General features: G+C 36.6%; 1 protein-coding gene across 3 annotated transcripts; it reads right to left on the minus strand.

Moving 5' to 3' along the window:
* Positions 1 to 4765: 4765 nt before the first annotated feature.
* Positions 4766 to 17444, minus strand: LOC113358529 (protein PIR-like). 3 transcript variants are annotated; one of them, XM_026602121.1, is made up of 30 exons: positions 17237 to 17444; positions 16662 to 16734; positions 16107 to 16171; positions 15853 to 15930; positions 15644 to 15763; positions 14975 to 15045; positions 14445 to 14537; positions 14245 to 14314; positions 13997 to 14061; positions 13572 to 13767; positions 13281 to 13432; positions 12847 to 12940; positions 12551 to 12763; positions 12037 to 12248; positions 11188 to 11332; positions 10521 to 10689; positions 9892 to 9968; positions 9164 to 9334; positions 8835 to 8911; positions 8617 to 8719; positions 8059 to 8178; positions 7837 to 7980; positions 7495 to 7644; positions 7227 to 7370; positions 6933 to 7020; positions 6565 to 6692; positions 6016 to 6223; positions 5654 to 5826; positions 5348 to 5554; positions 4766 to 5147 (listed from the first exon to the last, which is right to left on the minus strand). In XM_026602121.1, the coding sequence occupies exons 1-30, from the start codon at positions 17288 to 17290 to the stop codon at positions 4953 to 4955; spliced, it is 3855 nt and encodes a 1284-aa protein (XP_026457906.1). In that variant the 5' UTR covers positions 17291 to 17444; the 3' UTR covers positions 4766 to 4952. The 3 variants fall into 3 exon arrangements, with proteins under 3 accessions (XP_026457906.1, XP_026457907.1, XP_026457908.1); XM_026602122.1 differs by lacking the exon at positions 16662 to 16734 and having other exon boundaries at positions 17237 to 17443; XM_026602123.1 differs by lacking the exons at positions 15853 to 15930; positions 16107 to 16171; positions 16662 to 16734; positions 17237 to 17444 and having other exon boundaries at positions 15627 to 15760.
* Between the last annotated feature and the right edge of the window lie 804 nt (positions 17445 to 18248).

The raw sequence follows: 18248 nt of genomic DNA on the forward strand, positions 1-18248 counted from the left end.
CAACCACTCAGGAGAATTATACTCGCAATTAAGACTTAACTAGGGTTTATACTTGCGTAAAAAAAAACGGAAAGCAAGATGCACTTACCTCGTTGCTGGTAGCTGACATGCTCGCTGATAGAGTTGTTGATGATAATGAAGAGGGAACAGTTGCCGCAGGTGGAAGTGTAGGTGGAGAAACACAAGCAAAAGGGGTAATACCCTTTTTATACTAGACATACGTTCCAAATCCGAGAAGGGAAATAACTCCTCTGTCCGTGCACCCACGAGAAGCTTGGAGCAGTTTGCTCGGGCGGAAAAACCTAGCCGAACTTACTCCCTTCGTTGTTGCTAGCTTTCCGTGGCGGGTCATTCGTCTCTACACATCCTTAACACTTCTCAGGAGTTCGAACCAATTGCGACTTTCCTGGTAATATCTGCATACTCTGTTTTACGAATTATTATTTTCGTATGTCACCATCTAATGCATATCCCGCAACAATGTCATCGTCACGTGCTAAGCAGGGGACTTAATGTTGATGGTGGTTTTTAACTTAGGCTGAAAACCGTAAAATCAATATTACTGCTCCAGTGTTTAAAATACGCCGCTTTGATATATCTGCATTCCGTAAGGAATTTAAAGGATATGCTGGAAACCTAGTGAGCGCATATGCCTCTCCTATTACATGTAGGATTATATTTATGAACTTCGCCCGGCTGAAAATATGCATGTACATGTAAAAATTACAAAAATTATCAGTACTCAGTACCTGATAATTTATACATGCACATGTACAAATTACGAAAATTACAATAAAGAAAATATATGTATACATGTACAAATTACGTTTACTACTCAGCACCTGTATGTATGAAAATTATCAGAATAATACTGGTGCATGTTGCAATATTCCCAGGTATTCTATAATTTTACTATATTAAAACTTAAGCTCCTAGTTGAATTATTCACCAACGTAGAGCCTATTGAGTATTTATTTTATGTTGTGTTCCCAGCAGAACTATTAATACTGACATGATATTTATTTTCATTCTCAGTTGAATAGCATGAATTTCCTGGAATGTCCAAATTAAGGCATGCATAAAAGGCATCGCAAGTCGTGCCAGCAAGAGCGGGTGTGCTACTCGTAAGAGTATCCAAAAAATTAATTTTATTAAACGTGCAAAATTCACTTAATTTACCCAATTTTGTGTCAACTCACAAAATTTGATTTTTTTTTCCCTGAAAATGGAGCATGTAGGATATCTTGATTCCTATTGGTCGAAACTAAATCTAGGCAATCTAGGAATTAGCCTATCATGTGGCCGGTAGGATAAAAATCCAAGTGGGAGTTGGAAAGTTGGAGAAAAAAGAAACCGTTAGTGACCTAGTCAGTCACGGAGAGGAGCATGTCCGCGCCATTTGGCCGGTCGATATACCCTATCTCACGCCTCTCATGGACGACCAGCCAAGCTCCATGTTGGCCATCTAGCGCCCCTCTTTTCCATCGACCAATTAGATTGCTCCTAACCTATTTGCTCCGTCATAAATCGTCGACCAAGGTAGGCTGATCAAACTACTTAATTTCCTTAAGAATTAAATCTCGGCCGCCCAAGACAGTCGCCAAAGTCATCTCGACCACCCATCTTGGTCGGTCGATTTAGATACCCTAAAACCTCACATGCTCGGCAAGAAAGGTGTCGTCGTGAATACCTGTCACTCACCTATCATTTCGACCAATTAGATTGCTCGCATCCTACATGCTTTGCTCCCAATTGTCGGTCAAAATAGGCTAGTCGAGTTGCTTCAATTTTATTAAAATTTGATCTGGGTCGTTCAAGTCAATCGTTAATTGATCACGGCCACTCAACTTGGCCGGTCGATTTGGCTGACCTAACGTCTCTTTTTTTCGACCGATTGGGTGTCATGGTGATCACCGGCGGCCTACCTTCTCAGCCAATAGGAACATTCCTAGACTACATGCTTCGCTCTCAATAGCTAGCCAAAGTAGGCTAGTCAAGCTGCTTGAAAAAGGCATAATTAAGTCAGAGACTGTCCACAACAGTCTTAATTCATCTTGACCTTCCGACTTAGCTATCCAATTTGGAAGACCTATATTTAATCATAGGCGGCCAATGAGGAGCTATGGATGCCACCAATCTCCCTCTACCCGATGGACCAATCACCTCGTCCATAGCTCGCATGCACACCAATCAATGGTCAACCAAAGAGGGTTGCCCATGCTTCTCAAAAATATTTAAGACTGACCGTGTGGGTAGCACACGTTCAATCTTTTAACCATTAATTTCAAGGGTTTTGCAGCAGATTCAAACTGCTTATTATTAACGATACGTTACATGTATTTGTTTTGAATAAAATCTAATAATGATACATTATATGTATCGGTTTCATTCAAAAACCTAATAACAACCAATTGAAGAGCACCACGCCTCTTAGTGCTTCCCTTGGCAAGAGAGACTTGTCTTGCCACTACCTACATGTAGCATAACTCATATGTGATTGATTCATGCCTTACATGCACGATCAACTCCACATATTTAGTTGATTAAAAAATCACGTCTTCTTATTCACTTCTCACAACTACTTCCAGTCAAGAAAAGGTGATGGAATAATCACGTTCCACACAACACAATTTTTCGACCTAGTCATACAGGTCAGTCTAGTCGAGCAAGTCGACTTTTTCTACAACTTTTCACTCGAGATGTCACAAATGGGGGATGTTCATCAGGGTATTGGTCTGGATGTCTACAGCGTGCTGTGTGCAACACACCCATTATGGGAAAGTGACAGGAAGAGCGGACAATTGATGAATAGAGGAGTAGTGGGTGAACAAACCGCCCAGTCCTCCCTTACCAATAAGGATATGGTTTCTACCACTTCACACGATCTCCACTACTTCACTATTCTACAGCTCCCACTTCTTATGAGATCCGGTGTTCGACTATGACTTGATATAAATAGATTTTCAATCTATTCAATCAACAACTAACACAAGTGTCCAGAAAACACAGAGAACTTACAGCTTACCATTTTTGCAAGCAAGTTCCATGTTTTGAGATAATTCATAAACAACCACACCTTACAGAGTCTACTTCTCTGATCTCAACAGCTTCTCTGCTTTCCCCCCTAAGATCAACCCTTCTCCTTCACTTTGTCACCGAAACAAGACTGGAACTGCCATTTCTTGGTTTAGGTCAGAATTGTACAGATTGATCTCTCGAATCTAAAGTACTCCCGTGTAGTACATTTGTTTAGGTTCTAGACTCGTTTATCATCAACCTACCCCACTTTTGCTCCTTTCTCCAAAAATCAGTTTTTACCCTACTACAATTATACATATCAATATGTATTGTTCTTGGCGGATAACAAAGATCTTCTTCTTCACTGGATCTATAACACGATTTTTGATCTGTTTTTGTTGACGATTGATGAATAATTTTATTTCTTCAGTTTTGACTTTCGATTCGGTTTTTATGCCATAGATTTCAGTTTTGGATTTCAATTTCTTCGGATATTCAGTTTCAGGTGGTTTTTATTATATTGTGCCCTAGATTTCAGTTTTGAGCGTGGAAACCGATATAATCGTGAAGAATTTATGAGAGTTCACGCGTTTGGTTTCGATGGGTGGGCAGGTAATTTACTCATTTTTAAATTTTTGGACCTCCGAGTAAACCAAATTTCCCGTTGGACCTCCGCTAAACACTTTGTTGGATCCTGGACCAACCAGCAAATCACGTACCCTTCGTATGTCGGATTTACTAGAATAATCAAATTAAATTCACTAATATTTAGGAAAGAGATTCGACTGATAGTTTTTCTTTTCAATAAGTATTATGGAGTATATGGTGTTTTGTTTTCTTCGATGCCAAAGCGCCGTCACCCTTGATGGGTTGAGACTTGAGAGTGTATCCTTCCATGTCTATAGCAATGGCGCTTAAACCTCTTCGTTCTTAGAGGCGCTTCATCCTGAATTAGCCTAGCCTGATTTATTTTGTTGTATCAACAGTTATTAACCCTTACAAGTATTGAACATGTGGCGTTGCACGTCAGCAATACTATTTTTTTTTTACTTTGCTAATAATTTAGAGGTGCTTTGACACCATATGTTATATTTTTTATCCGAAAATTTAATGTTGTTTTCTATTATGTACTTAAGAATCAATCAATTTTTTTTTATAGAATTCAATTTATTTCTAAACTATGTCTAACTTTTAAGGAAAAATATGCAAAATTTTTAGAGAAACATAAAAAATTTGAAAAACAAAATTTTTGATATTATTGTTTATACTCGTTGCGCAAACTATTCAAAGGGCTTTCATATAAAATTCACAAAAATCGAATGTACAGTTTGGAAGATATGGAGTTGTTAACTATTTATTTTTATTTTTATTTTTATTTTTATAAAATGACACTTTTGTAAATATTGATTTTAATCTATTCTCCATCCCTTTAGATACTCTTTATACCACTTGAAATTTAACGGGTGATAAAAAAAAAATGGAAGGCTAATGATCCAACGGCTAAGAACAATAATTCGTGAGGGGAATCTTTTTGTGCCAAGATCTTTTTTTTGGAATATTCCTTGATTTAACTGTTAAGAATTAATATGGGAAGACTCGCCGGTTATGAAGGGTGATGCTTTGATATTCTCTTGCTCACATTAAAGGGGGTATATTTCTAAGAGAACACCGAACTAATTTACACCGAAGTTCGTTAATTTGTGAGTTTGGTGGGTTGATCTTTGTTACATATCTATGAAACACAAACTTATGAAACACGCCATGAAACTTAGCATCATTGACTTGATCTTTGTTACATATCTACTCAGTTCCTATACATGGTATTTTTCTACATTCTTAATAATAGTTACAAACAGCACACTTTCATACAAGGAAAAGCGAGAAACAGATAAAAAAAGAAGCAGATACTAACTAGGAGGAAGTGAAGTTTAGTTTTAAGCACCTTTCTGCGGAAGTGTTTCAAATGCAGAAACAGTGTTCTCGAATTTGATCCGATGAAGAGGAGCTCCGCTTTGCTTGACTGCACATGCTGTTTTATCCTCAAGTGGGCAACGTGCCCGCAACATTGAAAACACATGGTTGTTCAACCTACGTTCTTTTTTCATAGCTTCTAATAGATTTTCCCACATCTGGTTTTGCAGAAATGAGTATAATCAGAAAAAGACAAGAAACATATTACCAAGTAAAAAATAATATACTTGTGTATCCTAAAACGAACTTCTGATACAGAATATTGCTACACTACAATCTGAAACAACAGTAACACATATTTCCATTTCATTGTATAGAAAAGTAATCAGAAAACCAGGTTCAGAGTTCATGGTTTTACCTGCACATAATTAGCACTTCTAAGGGTTTGCGTGATTGTCGCAGTTTCTACTTCAGCAACGTTAAGGAGTTGGTAGGAGAAATCAAAGAGCTCAAAGTGCATTTGTTGACCAAGCAAGTAAATTATTGTACAACCTCCCCAAGCAACTGAATCACCCAAGACTTCATGATTGTTTGCCGATGTCTGAACAGAATCTTCCATGTATCCCTGCAATCCAGGAAAATCAACCAGATCAATCAAAAAGTAACTATCTAGGTACATTTCTAACTTAATAAAAAACTGTAAATATAAGTAGCTTTTGCTTACAAATTGAAGACCGCTATATACACGATAAAAATCTTTCGAAGTAGTAATGTCAATGAACCCGGTCTTGGGAACTGCACTCCATTTACTACAATATTTATCTAATGTCGCACTTGTAAATGCAAGGGTATATTCCAATAAGCTTCCTGAATTGATATTGGCTTTGTATAACAGATCTGAATAAAAGATGGAAACAACTTATTTATATGATATAGTGGGAACCCGAGTAATACAATTATACCAAAGAAGCAACACAGAAAGGAAATGACTATTAGGTCAAAACTCTATCATTTTAAGATAGAGCAAACGCAAGGGAATAAAACATATTTGGATTGAAGTCTCAAAAGAATGATCCAAATATTGACCTGCAGCTTCTGCTTGTTTAGATATTGTGTGGAGCGATGACAAACTTGAACAGTTAGTGTATGACTCAGCAGCAGCTGCTGCAGATTTGAAGAGGGTGACAAGTGGGCTATCTCCAACATTTAGAGAGTATAAAATTTGACCGTCAGCTCCAGGAATCAAACCCAACCATGGTGAAGTTTGCATGAAATTCGTGGTGTCAATTTCTCTCTGTTGAACAAGAAAATTAAAAAATCGGTTTAGTAGGTCGCATTGCATTTGATACATATGGGACCAATCCACTAGGCCATATGACTGACACTTCATCAATCAAAACTTGTCCAAATTTCTTGAGTGTACAAAAGTGCTAAGCAGTACGTGACTACATCTAGGATTACCTACAGGGTAAGAACCTTAAGATCCTTGCAGATCTTGATCACAGTGTCTAATACGATTCTCTCTTTCCCTATTGTGTTTTATTAATGGTCTTCTTGCCTTACTAGATTAGTAGACGAATGGTTGGTGTTGGTGTGTGAGTGTGGGTGGGTGGGAAGACAATCCTTGCTACTCACCAACACAATATCAAGTAGCGCCATCCAACATAATACACTTCCAATTTCCTTTATGCCACGAAGAACCTCTGCTTTAAGTTCTGAATTTGATCCCCAATTTAAATTTTCTTTAACAATTCTCTGACAACCTGCATACATGAATTATAGGTATGCATAACAAAAATTTAAAGACAATGACATATGAGATTAAAAGTTAACGTCCCAAACTTTTATGAAACAGTATTATGACAGGTATAAGTCATATGACATGGAAGAACTTAATTAGACTTAGCATTGCAAGTGGCTTGCAGAAAGATCATAAAAGCAGTTGAAACCAAATTGACCGGAAAGTGGATATGTTATGAAATATATATTCATGGCTAACATACCTGCAACACCTCCATCGAAAGGAAGCAATCCTATAGATTTTGGCAATACTTCCTGTAGTCCTGTAATCATAGGCTCGACTGCTGCTATCTGAAAGTATGGAAATCAGATAACAAGACCAAACCTTCTATTTTAAATTTCATCGATAAGGATTATTGAAACAAGGTTGGGAATAAAATAGTAAGATGCGAGGATTATGAGAAAACCGGCGAAAAAGAAAATGATCCATTGAGATTAATTGTAGCACAACACCATGGAATTAGAATAAAATCTGTTAGTATATCCTTTACACTTACCTTATTTGATATATAATCCAGTAAAGCTCGAATTAGCCAAGGCAATGACCTAGACCCTAAAAGTCTTGCAATGGCAAATATGTGAGGCATTCCAAGGAATCCACTATGTAGTCGTGCAAAACTCTGATGAGCCATATTCAAGTCCTACAAAAACAGAAATACCAGCGCATTTCTAAAATCATAAAAATGGAGGCTAGTCACTATTATTTAACTATACAACTTATTGAACAAATAAAATATACTGATTCATAAGTCCAAAAAGTGTTACCTGAGTCCCACAATAAAAGTTTGGCTTTGCAGAGGGAACTGAAGGCTTTTGAATGGGAACAAGCGACACTTTTGACGATCTCATGAACCGCTGAGTAGTATTGCAAAAGATGAAGTTCGGCAGGAAGTCATTTTGCATCTCTGACCATATCTGATGATCAAACGTTCGATCAACTGAGTCTTAACTAACCATAAGAAACTTGAAGATTCACAATCCTGCTTTCTCAAATACAAATCCATTATACATTTTCTTTTTTTCCTCCAAAAAGTGATAAATAATTTTAACAGATTGATTGATCGTAATAGAATGCAACAACTAAAAACTATGCACTATAAGACAAACCTGAGAAGCAAGTCGACTAGAAAAAGAAACAAGAGATATGTTTTCTTGCATCTCATTCATCATGAGATTGAACGAGTCTATAGAAAGATCTTTTAAAAGCAATTCATGCGAGTGCTTTAAAATATCCAAGAGCTTCCCTAGTTCCTGTAGACAAAGTCCATCAGAATCAATTGCTACACATTGTTGAACAGAATGAAAAGATGTATTTTGGCAATTGCTTACCACAATGGCACACAGATCCTGAGACTCAAAACGATCAAATAAGAACTCCAGATTATCTCTGAACATTTTGTTCATCCGTTCAGCAATTAGGCTCCTTAAATCAATGGTCCTACCCAGTACCTACACCATGGAAGTTTGGCATGCCACAAATCACTACGCAGCAAATTCCTTATTTAGTTAAACAGATACCAATACTCAAATTGGTATTTCTAGTACATGGTTTGACCAAACATATCTAAAGCTAGCATTAAAATTCAAAAGATAATGTGCTTTCCAATTGAAGTGCTAAACTGGTTAAAGAGAAACTTAAAAATTAAAGCATCGAAAGTAGACACTTTTCATCCCTAGACTTGTGGAAAATCTTAACTTGGAGTCACGAATTCCATAATCACATTGCGCAAATTGAAACCACATTTCTTTTTACTGCAAATCTTTTTCGCTAATATGGGAATGATCCTATTATTAATTTATTATCTACTGATTGTTATGCTATCTGTTAGGGGCATACAGCACAAAAAAAGAAGGTAATACTTTATACTTAAGGTATACACTACAAACCTTCACTCTTGTCATCATTAATAACGCATTGAATCTCATAGGTTGGACAGCATATATTTCACCATTGTCCAAAGCAAAGAGGAACGATGGATCAAGAAGTTCGCTGTATCAGTTCGTAATAACATAAAGAGTTATCAAACATGAAAGAAAAAATGGGAAGTGCAGATACAGGCTTAGAGCAGAATGAGAGCTAAGAAATGTCAAAGACAAAGGAATACCTTGCTGCCCAACTTTTATAGTAAGTGAAAATTAACTCGCTTAACTTCAAAACAAGCTGATCAAAACAAACATCTGCCTATAATATAAGTAGCAATAAATCAGTTCATAAGAAAAAGCAGCAATGTGCCAGTGTTTAATTCTCCAGCAAGGTGACAAAGAAGACACATAGAAGAATTCCTATCAGAAGCACCAGTTGAACCACCTTCTAAACAGGAACTATAGGAACGTGGACATCTTTACGGCTTGAAGATGAAAAAAAAAACTAAACAGGAAAAAGAGGATTGGACTGAACCAATATAGTAAACAAAACCAGGCACTCTTTAACTACCTCAGCTTCAATTTCATCGTACAAAAACCGTTGCTTGAGCACAACCAGTGCATGTTGCGCAGAATCATTATAGATGTCGAGTGGCATCAGAATGCTCTCAAGAAGACCTGCATTTTGGGACTCAATTACATGATCTACCAGCATCCAAGGAAGAGAGCATTGAATAGGAAACTGTGAATGGAAAATGAATTAGTATACAATTTAAAAGGATACATAGTAATCATCTCAGAATGTGGATGCGGCACAAGTGACAGAGACTCGGAGTTAATAGAAGAATTTATACAAGTTTTTTTTTGTGTGTGTGTGAGATTTGCCAAGTGTCGAGAACAAAATGAAGCAGCTATTGCAGTGCCCTGTAAGCTTGAATTGATTGATTTACTTGGTAAATCAGTTGGTAAACTTGACAACTATTTTGAATGACTCAACACGCAGGATTAAAGGTAAATTCTTCCTTGAAAAACCTGCACACAAATTTGATGATGTGAAAGTGAAGCAGATAATAATCCCCTTATCATATTCCCAAACTGCTATTCATTGCCAGGTAAACTTAGGCAAATTCATGTTGCCCTTAGTAACGGTTTTCATCGATTAAAAGTTTTGAGAAATTGAACGGATTTTCTTGTCAATTTGTACTTCGACCAGAACTTGATAAAAGTAAAAATACGTTATGAATACCCCGCAATTTCAATACTGCAAAAAATTAATAATATGTTGGTTGCACAAATTACCTGGATAACACGGGAAGACTCCAAATAAAATTCTCTAAACCACAAAAAACCAACATCTGTTAACGTTCCAATCGTCACTGCAAAACAAGCTTGAATGTTAAAATAACTAGTCACCGAGAAAGGAAGAAGGAGAAGCTTGTCACTGTATTTTCAGATGATTGACTCTGTGATATAACAAGAAAACTTGGTACAGTTCTTACTCGAAAAGATCAAGTGTAGTTACTAAAACTGCCACATGATCTCAACAGTAGAGATTCCAACAAGACGAAACAATAATCAATAAAAGGTAAGTTCATTCAAAAGCTATAATACAAGAAAACATGGAACTAACAATAGTAATAGTAGAGAATGAAACAAGATGAAACTATAATATATATGCTGATTGCAAAGAAAACAATAACAAATAAGTTCATTCAAAAACTATAATTCAAGATAATATGGAACTAGCGATAGTAATAGTGATATAAAGTACTCTTTCCGGTGTTGTCCATCATGAGGTTATGTAACAACAAGCAAATGAATTCACGTCAGCTGAATTAAAAGCTTGTATACTGACCAACAAGCATAATGCAGGGCAAAAGAATTTGCTCTCTAAAACCATCAAAAAGCAAGTTAGATGAGAGAATAACCTGTATAGTCCAAAATATGCAGGAAAAAGCTCAATTTGTAAAAGAAGGTCTCCAACTGCTTCAGATCGTTAATGGAATTCTCTGCCCCACTATTCCCGAAGAGTCCTCCAGGCTTCCTTAAACTACCACCAGATACAAGCTCATAAATAAGGAACTGTAGGCAGTGAACCTGAAATAAGAAAATGGAAAGATTCTTACAAACAATAAATAAGAACAACGACCACTCATGGCAATCACTTCTTCAAGGCTTGCTTACCCAACTTCAGTAACATGTCTATATTTTCAGATCAAGAATATTCTTCAATAAGTAACCCAGTTGAATGCTAAAGAAATTTACCCAAGAGCGTTCATCATTAATATACCTTCTTTCTTTCTATCGATCTTTCTTTTTTTTTCTTTTTTGTTAGTTATTCTTTCATGGTTAGTCCTCACTAGACAACTGGACATATTTAAAATGTCATTCTGAACAAATATTCTAAAAGCATTTCTTTAGTGGTATTTTAATATAAATGAGCTAAACCTAGAAGAGCCCTTGCTTGAGTTAATGGAGCCAAGAAATTTGTGGTTTTCAATTTACCAAGGATTTAGCAATCTTAGGCCAATCTTGAATCGCAATAGCAACTTTAAGAAACAAACTAGAAGTAAAAGAAACCTGATAGAGAAGTACCTGAGCTGTTGTTGGAGCAACAGATCTGGGATAAAAAAAGTTTCCCTTGCTTTCGTCACCATGCTGTAGAGGTTGTGTCTCTGCTTCAGGCTTGTTTGTATTCGCCATCCAGTCAGCTGAAAGGGTCCGCATGTCAGAAAGTATCCTGAAATTTTTTCAATGAAATACAAACAGAATTTGAGAATTATGCAAGTGATTGTAATCTGAAGAATCCAATCACACTTTTAAAGAGGGTCAGTTCGTATTCTTAGCTACATACTTTGGATACTATTCAAGTATATCAACATCTCACAAGCACTAAAAATATAATGGCTTGTTTTCTCAAGCTAGAATTCAAATCTCTTCCTTAGAAGCTAAAAGCTTTAGCAAGTTCATGAGAAAGCAGCTTAAGATGAAAAAAGAACAGAACAATATATAGAGGCTAATAAGACACAAAAGAGTATTAAATCTCTCAAAGCAAAGGGGAATCGAGTATTCAGTAACTAAGTTCATGTTCCCGCAACAGTTAATTCACCTTTTACCAAATCCAACCTGCCGCGACACCTCAATATCTGCTAGAAATTCTGCACCTCTGTGTCTCAACATTTGCCACAATTTTGTATTTCATTTATTACTCTTTCTTAATCATACCATCTCTAGTTTCACCAAGTGATTGGTCCAACTTCAAGTCATTTATGATTAACATGCACGAGGGACACTTGGAAATATGTTATTTGTATGCAGTGAGAAGATGCGAGTTCGACAAGGTATTCAACCAACACATGAAAAGTGGATTTTTCCTGTTATATCTATCTGTATGTTCGAGTGTGAAAGATAAGCAGCTTATACAAACAGATTATAGATGTGCACCTAGAAAGGTCCTTCTTTTTCCGAAATGTAGTTTTTAGCATCGCTGCTAATTTATTCTGCACAAAATCTTGCACTTCAGCATGGACCGTTTCCAGTAAGGCATCGGCCAACAATGTATCACACCGCTGCATCATTGATCCAATACTCTTTATATAGCTAAGAAGTTCTACTAATGCCCTCCTTTCCTCTGTTGTATAATTCCAACGAACCACCTATAATAGGTTTTCATTGATAGTCATTAGTGAACCGAAAGCAAGTTAAAATAAAGAGACAAATTTGGCAAGAATTCGTGACAATATTACTTTCATTCGGAGTAAGCTATTCAAGTACAACTAACAGAAAGCAGATGAAAACTAAGTTAATCAGAGACTTCGTAGAGTTTTGCTGAAGTTGGACATCATTGGTGATGGTTATTCACAGGAACTTCACACATAAATAGTGATGCGTGGACATCAGACAAGACTGTGAAAGATGCAACAAATTGCACCTCAGAAAGAACTTGTAGAACAAAAACCTTTTCATAGTCAGAAACTGATGCAGAAATCTCATGAGATTCTGCAGGCACATCTTTGCAGGGACGGGAAAACTTCCATGCACATTGCTCCCAAATGCGTCCAGTCCATCTACTTAGAAGTTGAATACCTTCAACAACCATATCATACATGTTTCCCTTAACTTCCTTGCACAACTCAACATCTGCACCATCATTTGATTTCAATAACACAATCTGCACATTCAAAAGTATCGATACTCAAGATATTAGGACTATATAACAACAATGCATCAAGACCTTGTAGAAGAGGTGAATACCTGATTCATGGATGAGCCGAAGCGAATGACAAAATCATCATGCTCAGAGCGAACTGCTCCAATGTGATTGATGATCAAATAACGTCTCTGATAAGTGTGGTAAGGTCAGGGTTAACGATTTCATAAGACGGCAATGTAATATATGCTGCTATTCAAAAAGTCAGAACACAGCCATATATGTTTCATTAAGAGTGAATCTGCCTTTTGTTCTATACTCATACCAAAGAACCTTAAGACTGCAACACTTGTAAACAGATTTCATATGCAAGAATCAAAGAACTTGAAAGGAGTTATCATCATTGGGAATCTCGAAATTTTCAGAATGTTTCCTTTCAGGTCAGGCAGTAATTGAAATGAGACTATCTCAATATGTATACTTTATTCATACTAAAATAGCACCAAAAGCATTTATGCTAAAACAGTCAGAAGGATATTCTTGTGTCTCGCGGGGTGGAAGCTCATGCGGTGCTGGCAGCGCAAGAAGACGAGCTTGAGTTGAGAATTTCTGAAAGTACATTGACAGCTCTTTCATGATCGCAGCAGGAGAGAGGTGAAGATCTGGGAATGCTGGGATAACAGGATCATTCTGCAAAATGATGAGCTATTATTTGCTTGAACAAAACAATTACATGAAATATATGTGTAGTAGGAATACAATAACTCAATATCAAATTCTACATGACACACAGATACTCATCTTAAGAAGATAGACCGCAAAAGATTACCTTAAATATACTAATGAGCCGGTTGATTTTCACTCTCTTGTAAAGCGACTCGCCGTCTTTCTCAGAAGACGTTGCTAATACTAAGAGAACAGGCAAAACTCGAAGAAGAATGTGACGATCTGGAAAAAGAAGCGCAAAGTCCAACTCCACAGACTCAACGCAGAATATTATGAGAACCTGAAGAATGTCTTCAACACTATCTTCTGGTCAAGGATGTCACTGATTTCAATGAAACAAAATCACCGCAGTAGTTCTCCAGTAATTCTATAAAACGAAGTCGACGGTATGAGAAAAAGAAGTCAATCCATGGAACAGATTATGAAGCACCATTTTCTATATTTAAGTTGATGGTTAAAAGAGAATAACACAAATCCTGACAACATATGGAAAACTAGCTGGAACAAGTTTAATGATACAACGGATACTTGTTCACGCGGAACATTTCAACCTGCAAATTCAGTAAAATAGCCCATCTCGTGCTTAAGAAAATCTGCAAGGGGAAATGATTGCACAAATCAAGTTAGCCAGCGTATCAAATGTAATTCGGATATGCATCTGCAGTGTTCATTGGGTTATCAATACAACTACCATAAACTCAAAAATCAAATTTGTACTGAACTCGGCAAATATTGCAGATATGACATGGATATGTGAAGGCGTTTAACTTACAAACCTGTAAGTCGTCTAACTCTTCCCTCATCATATCAGTGTCTTGCCACTGAATGCTGACTTGAGTAAATGTTCTGAAAATTTTAAATTGGTCGAAACACAGAAGGATTATTCCATAGAGACAGCATGCCCAATTACATTTGCATCCCAATATATTACCAATCAGCAAACTGAAGTTGGCATTGATGTTATGAATTGGCATACCTCTTATACCAAGAAAAGTCATTAGGTATGCTTGCTTTCGCATTTTTCAGATGATCGAGTTGAACCAGAACATCCAATAACTTCAACATGGACCTGATTTATGACACAGAAACAAATACAGGAAACAAACACTGGTTCATCAAACTTCACCTAACAATAGTAGCAAGTATATTTGAGATGACCACGAAAAGTTTACATTGTCCTTTCCTTTGCAGACTCAGTTTTCTACAAAAATTACAGTTACTTCCGCCATTTCAATAGATTTTACAAACTACTACTCAATACAGGTCCAGTAAGTCATATTTAGTAATGTATTGTCAAATTGTAGAGTCAGTTGGGGGCTCTCAAGAAAGCATAGCCCCCAGCTACAGAAGAAGTGACATACAGGACTCCAGTAGATCTTTTACCGAATTCTTAATCCATGTTGGCGAATATCAAGCTCATGAAACATAGTAGATATGAAGAAAAAGAAATCCGCTCCAATATCCAATCGTAATTGCCAAGAATGACGAAGATAAGCAATGACTCACCATAGATGCGTTATCGTAGGGCCATTTATGCGCCGCTCAGGCCTTGAAAACCGTTGCATGTCAGCTGCTAGCTACATGACAATAGAGCATCGACCTTTTAGGTAAACTTGAAAGAACTTGCCAGTTTTAGACAAAAGCAAAATTCAGAAGAGCATCTCTAAACTTTGTATCATTCTCGGTTTAAAGGAGCACTTGATGCCAAAAAGATTGGTTCATCTTCACAATAACTTAATAATCTTCCTGACCTACTGTGCAGAAGTGCCAGATATTACAGGCAGGTGAACTAAAGAAACCGATCATAATAGGACACAGAGAAACAAAAAATGTGAAGTTCAGGAGGTAAGGAATTTAAAATTTGCAGATACATATGCTAGAAGTGATTCTTCATTTTATGTTTTAGATAAAAAGAAAATTGCTAAGCAGTCTAGTTGGAGCAGATCCCAAGCAGAATTTGGGTAAGACTTGGAGTCACGCGGAATATGATTAAAGATTCCAACAAGTGTTTTACCAATGACGGACAAAACCATATAAGATGCGACAGAATCTAATTCTTTTTACTTTTGTCACTAAAAAGTATGACAAATAAAGAGCCAAATAGCCAATCAGATTAATGCTTGTGAACGAGCAATGTGTGCAACAACAATAACATTACAAGGCCTTGAGATGTACTTTGGCAGCAGCTGATGACTGCCACCGTTGAATTTCACGAAGACGACTCATCTCCAAGTCCAGAACTTGATAAGTTTCCAAATATAATTCTGCCTGACTCTGCTTCATAGAATCAGGAAGCTGCAACAAAAAACTTGCACTCTCATTGCCATATACATTACTGCAGTAAGCTTTGGGTTTTAGATTATAAGTTAAAAGCAGAAACTAACCTGAGGAAGTGCTTTGACACAACTGCGATAAGTGTAGAGAACAGATGACATTTCCCTTCCCTCTTGGATAAGATTGTTCTGATTGGGTTATGTAACAGGTAGTGACAAATGTTCAAAACAAGGATCAAATGGAAAATTATCAAAACAAAAATTAACTATATATAAGAAAGCAAATTTGATATGTGCATGCACCCTCAAAGGTTGCATGAATTGAAGTAAAAGATATAACAAGGGCGATAAACAAAGGACTGTACCAATTGATTTATGGCTTTCGTGTCCTCTGACAACGATAGGCGGTATGCAGAAACATCACTATACTCTGTAAAGAGTAAAGCAAATATTAAATTAAGCAAAAGCAAAGGAAGAAAACCGATAAGAACATCTCCAAGGAAACTCTCTTCCATAGGTAGCATCTCCAAGAGAAGGTCTCTTCTCCGGAGACCATCTAAAAGTAGAGAGCCTCTTTAGTGAAGTTTTAAATTATGGTGTTGAATTTTTCAGGTGAAATTTAAGAGGCTATCTAGTTTACCAAGTTCAAATTAATATGCACTTTCAAGTTAGTTCTTAAGGAATGCAGAGTGAATATTGTTCCACCTACATGCAGAGAGCCGAAACCAGCCATAGCAGAGAGCTTCTTAAGAGCAATTTTCCAAGTTGGCTCTCAAATAGAGAGGGAACACCTAATATGGAATCTCTTGGAGATGATCTATTAGAGAGAACTAACCTTAAGGAGTTTCGATGCTTGTGATTGAAATTTTATTTATATTACTATACACTAAACAAAGATTAATAAAACATGAACTACTAACCAATAGGACTATTAGTTGCACATCTTTCAGTTGATAGACTAGCTGCTAAACCCTGCACCTCTGGTTGATCATGCTGCATAATCATTTGAAGTTATATTAAATTCCTATAAAACTACTCATGCACTTCTATTAACAAACCATATTAGTAGAAATGGGAATTACTGGCAAAGGCAAGAAAGAAAGTGAAATCACACAAATTTAGCGAACGCATTGTTTCATATTTTATGCTAAGCAAAAACTACAGCTAACATAACTTTGGTCCTTTTAGAACCAAAGAACATCAAACTCTCCCAAATAAGTGCAAGTGAAATCTCGTACCACAATAAGCCTTGTTAGATAGGAAAACAGTTTGTGTTAACTTATTTGGTGTGAAGCGTTACGACCTTGTCTCATATTGTTACTTTTTGCTAGCCAAAAATACCAATAGTTCAATATGTAGACCTAAATTACATGTAAGTTCAAAATGTTCACGAGATTTGACCCATCCACTTCATAAAACCACATTTGAAGTAACAGATTGCAGATAAAAAAACAGATCAAGGTGGAAATCATAACATGGATTAAGTTTGATTAACCTCTAGTGAGAATGTTGAAAGAGCAGCAATGGCTTCTTCAACTGGAACAGCCATTTAATTATTCTTGAATCTAAAAAACGAACTAGTTTATATGTTTGCCCTAAATAGATCCAACACCTAGATCGCAAAACGAAAACCGGGACTGAATTTTCTGAAAAAAATTTCTCTCACTCTTCTTCCCTCTTTTTCACAGCTAGCTCTAGAGGCTCTCTGGAGTTCCTTGGCTGAATCTGACTTAAAGACCCGTACAAATAAAAGCTCCCACGTTCAACGGTGAAGAAACCCTCACTTCCTATCGGTCGAAATAGATTTTTTTGGATTTTGTGAAACGATTGTTTTGGTGGGGACACTTAGCAACATATGATTGGTTTAAAAAAAATTGGAAAAAAATAAAAAGAAAAAAAAACTGAATTCAATTTGGAATTCATGACTTGGAAATATTTAGGTGAGGACACTTGGTAACGTATGATTGGTTTAAAAGTACAAATTGCAAAACCTAACATATCGTGTTTGGAATTTTATGGAAGTCCAAATTCAATTTGGAAATCGAGTATCTTCCATATTAGGACTGTTTTTCCCGAATTAAGGGGGAATCTACTTTTTTATTGTGTTTTCCTCGCCACACCAAATCAAAAATACATCGCCATGGTGCGGGGCGAAGCCCCACGCACATCCAATCAAAAATGCATCGGGTGAAATCCCGCGCTTACACCAAATCAAAATGCATCACCACGGGGCGGGATGAAGCCACGCTAACACCAAATCAAAAATGCATCAACACAGGGCAGGGCATAGCCCCGCACACACCAAAATTAAAATCTAGGTTGAATTTATGGAAGTCCAAATTCAATTTGGAAATCAAGTACCTACCATATTTGGATTCTTTTTTCCAAATTAATATACAAAAGGGGAAAAAATCCACATATTTTCTGCGAAAATAAAAGTAAAAATAAAATAAAATAAAATATGCACATATTCTTCACCTATTTAATGTATTTTCCCCACCACCCCA

The sequence above is a fragment of the Papaver somniferum genome, chromosome 3, assembly GCF_003573695.1.
Source record: "Papaver somniferum cultivar HN1 chromosome 3, ASM357369v1, whole genome shotgun sequence".
NCBI lineage: Eukaryota > Viridiplantae > Streptophyta > Magnoliopsida > Ranunculales > Papaveraceae > Papaver > Papaver somniferum.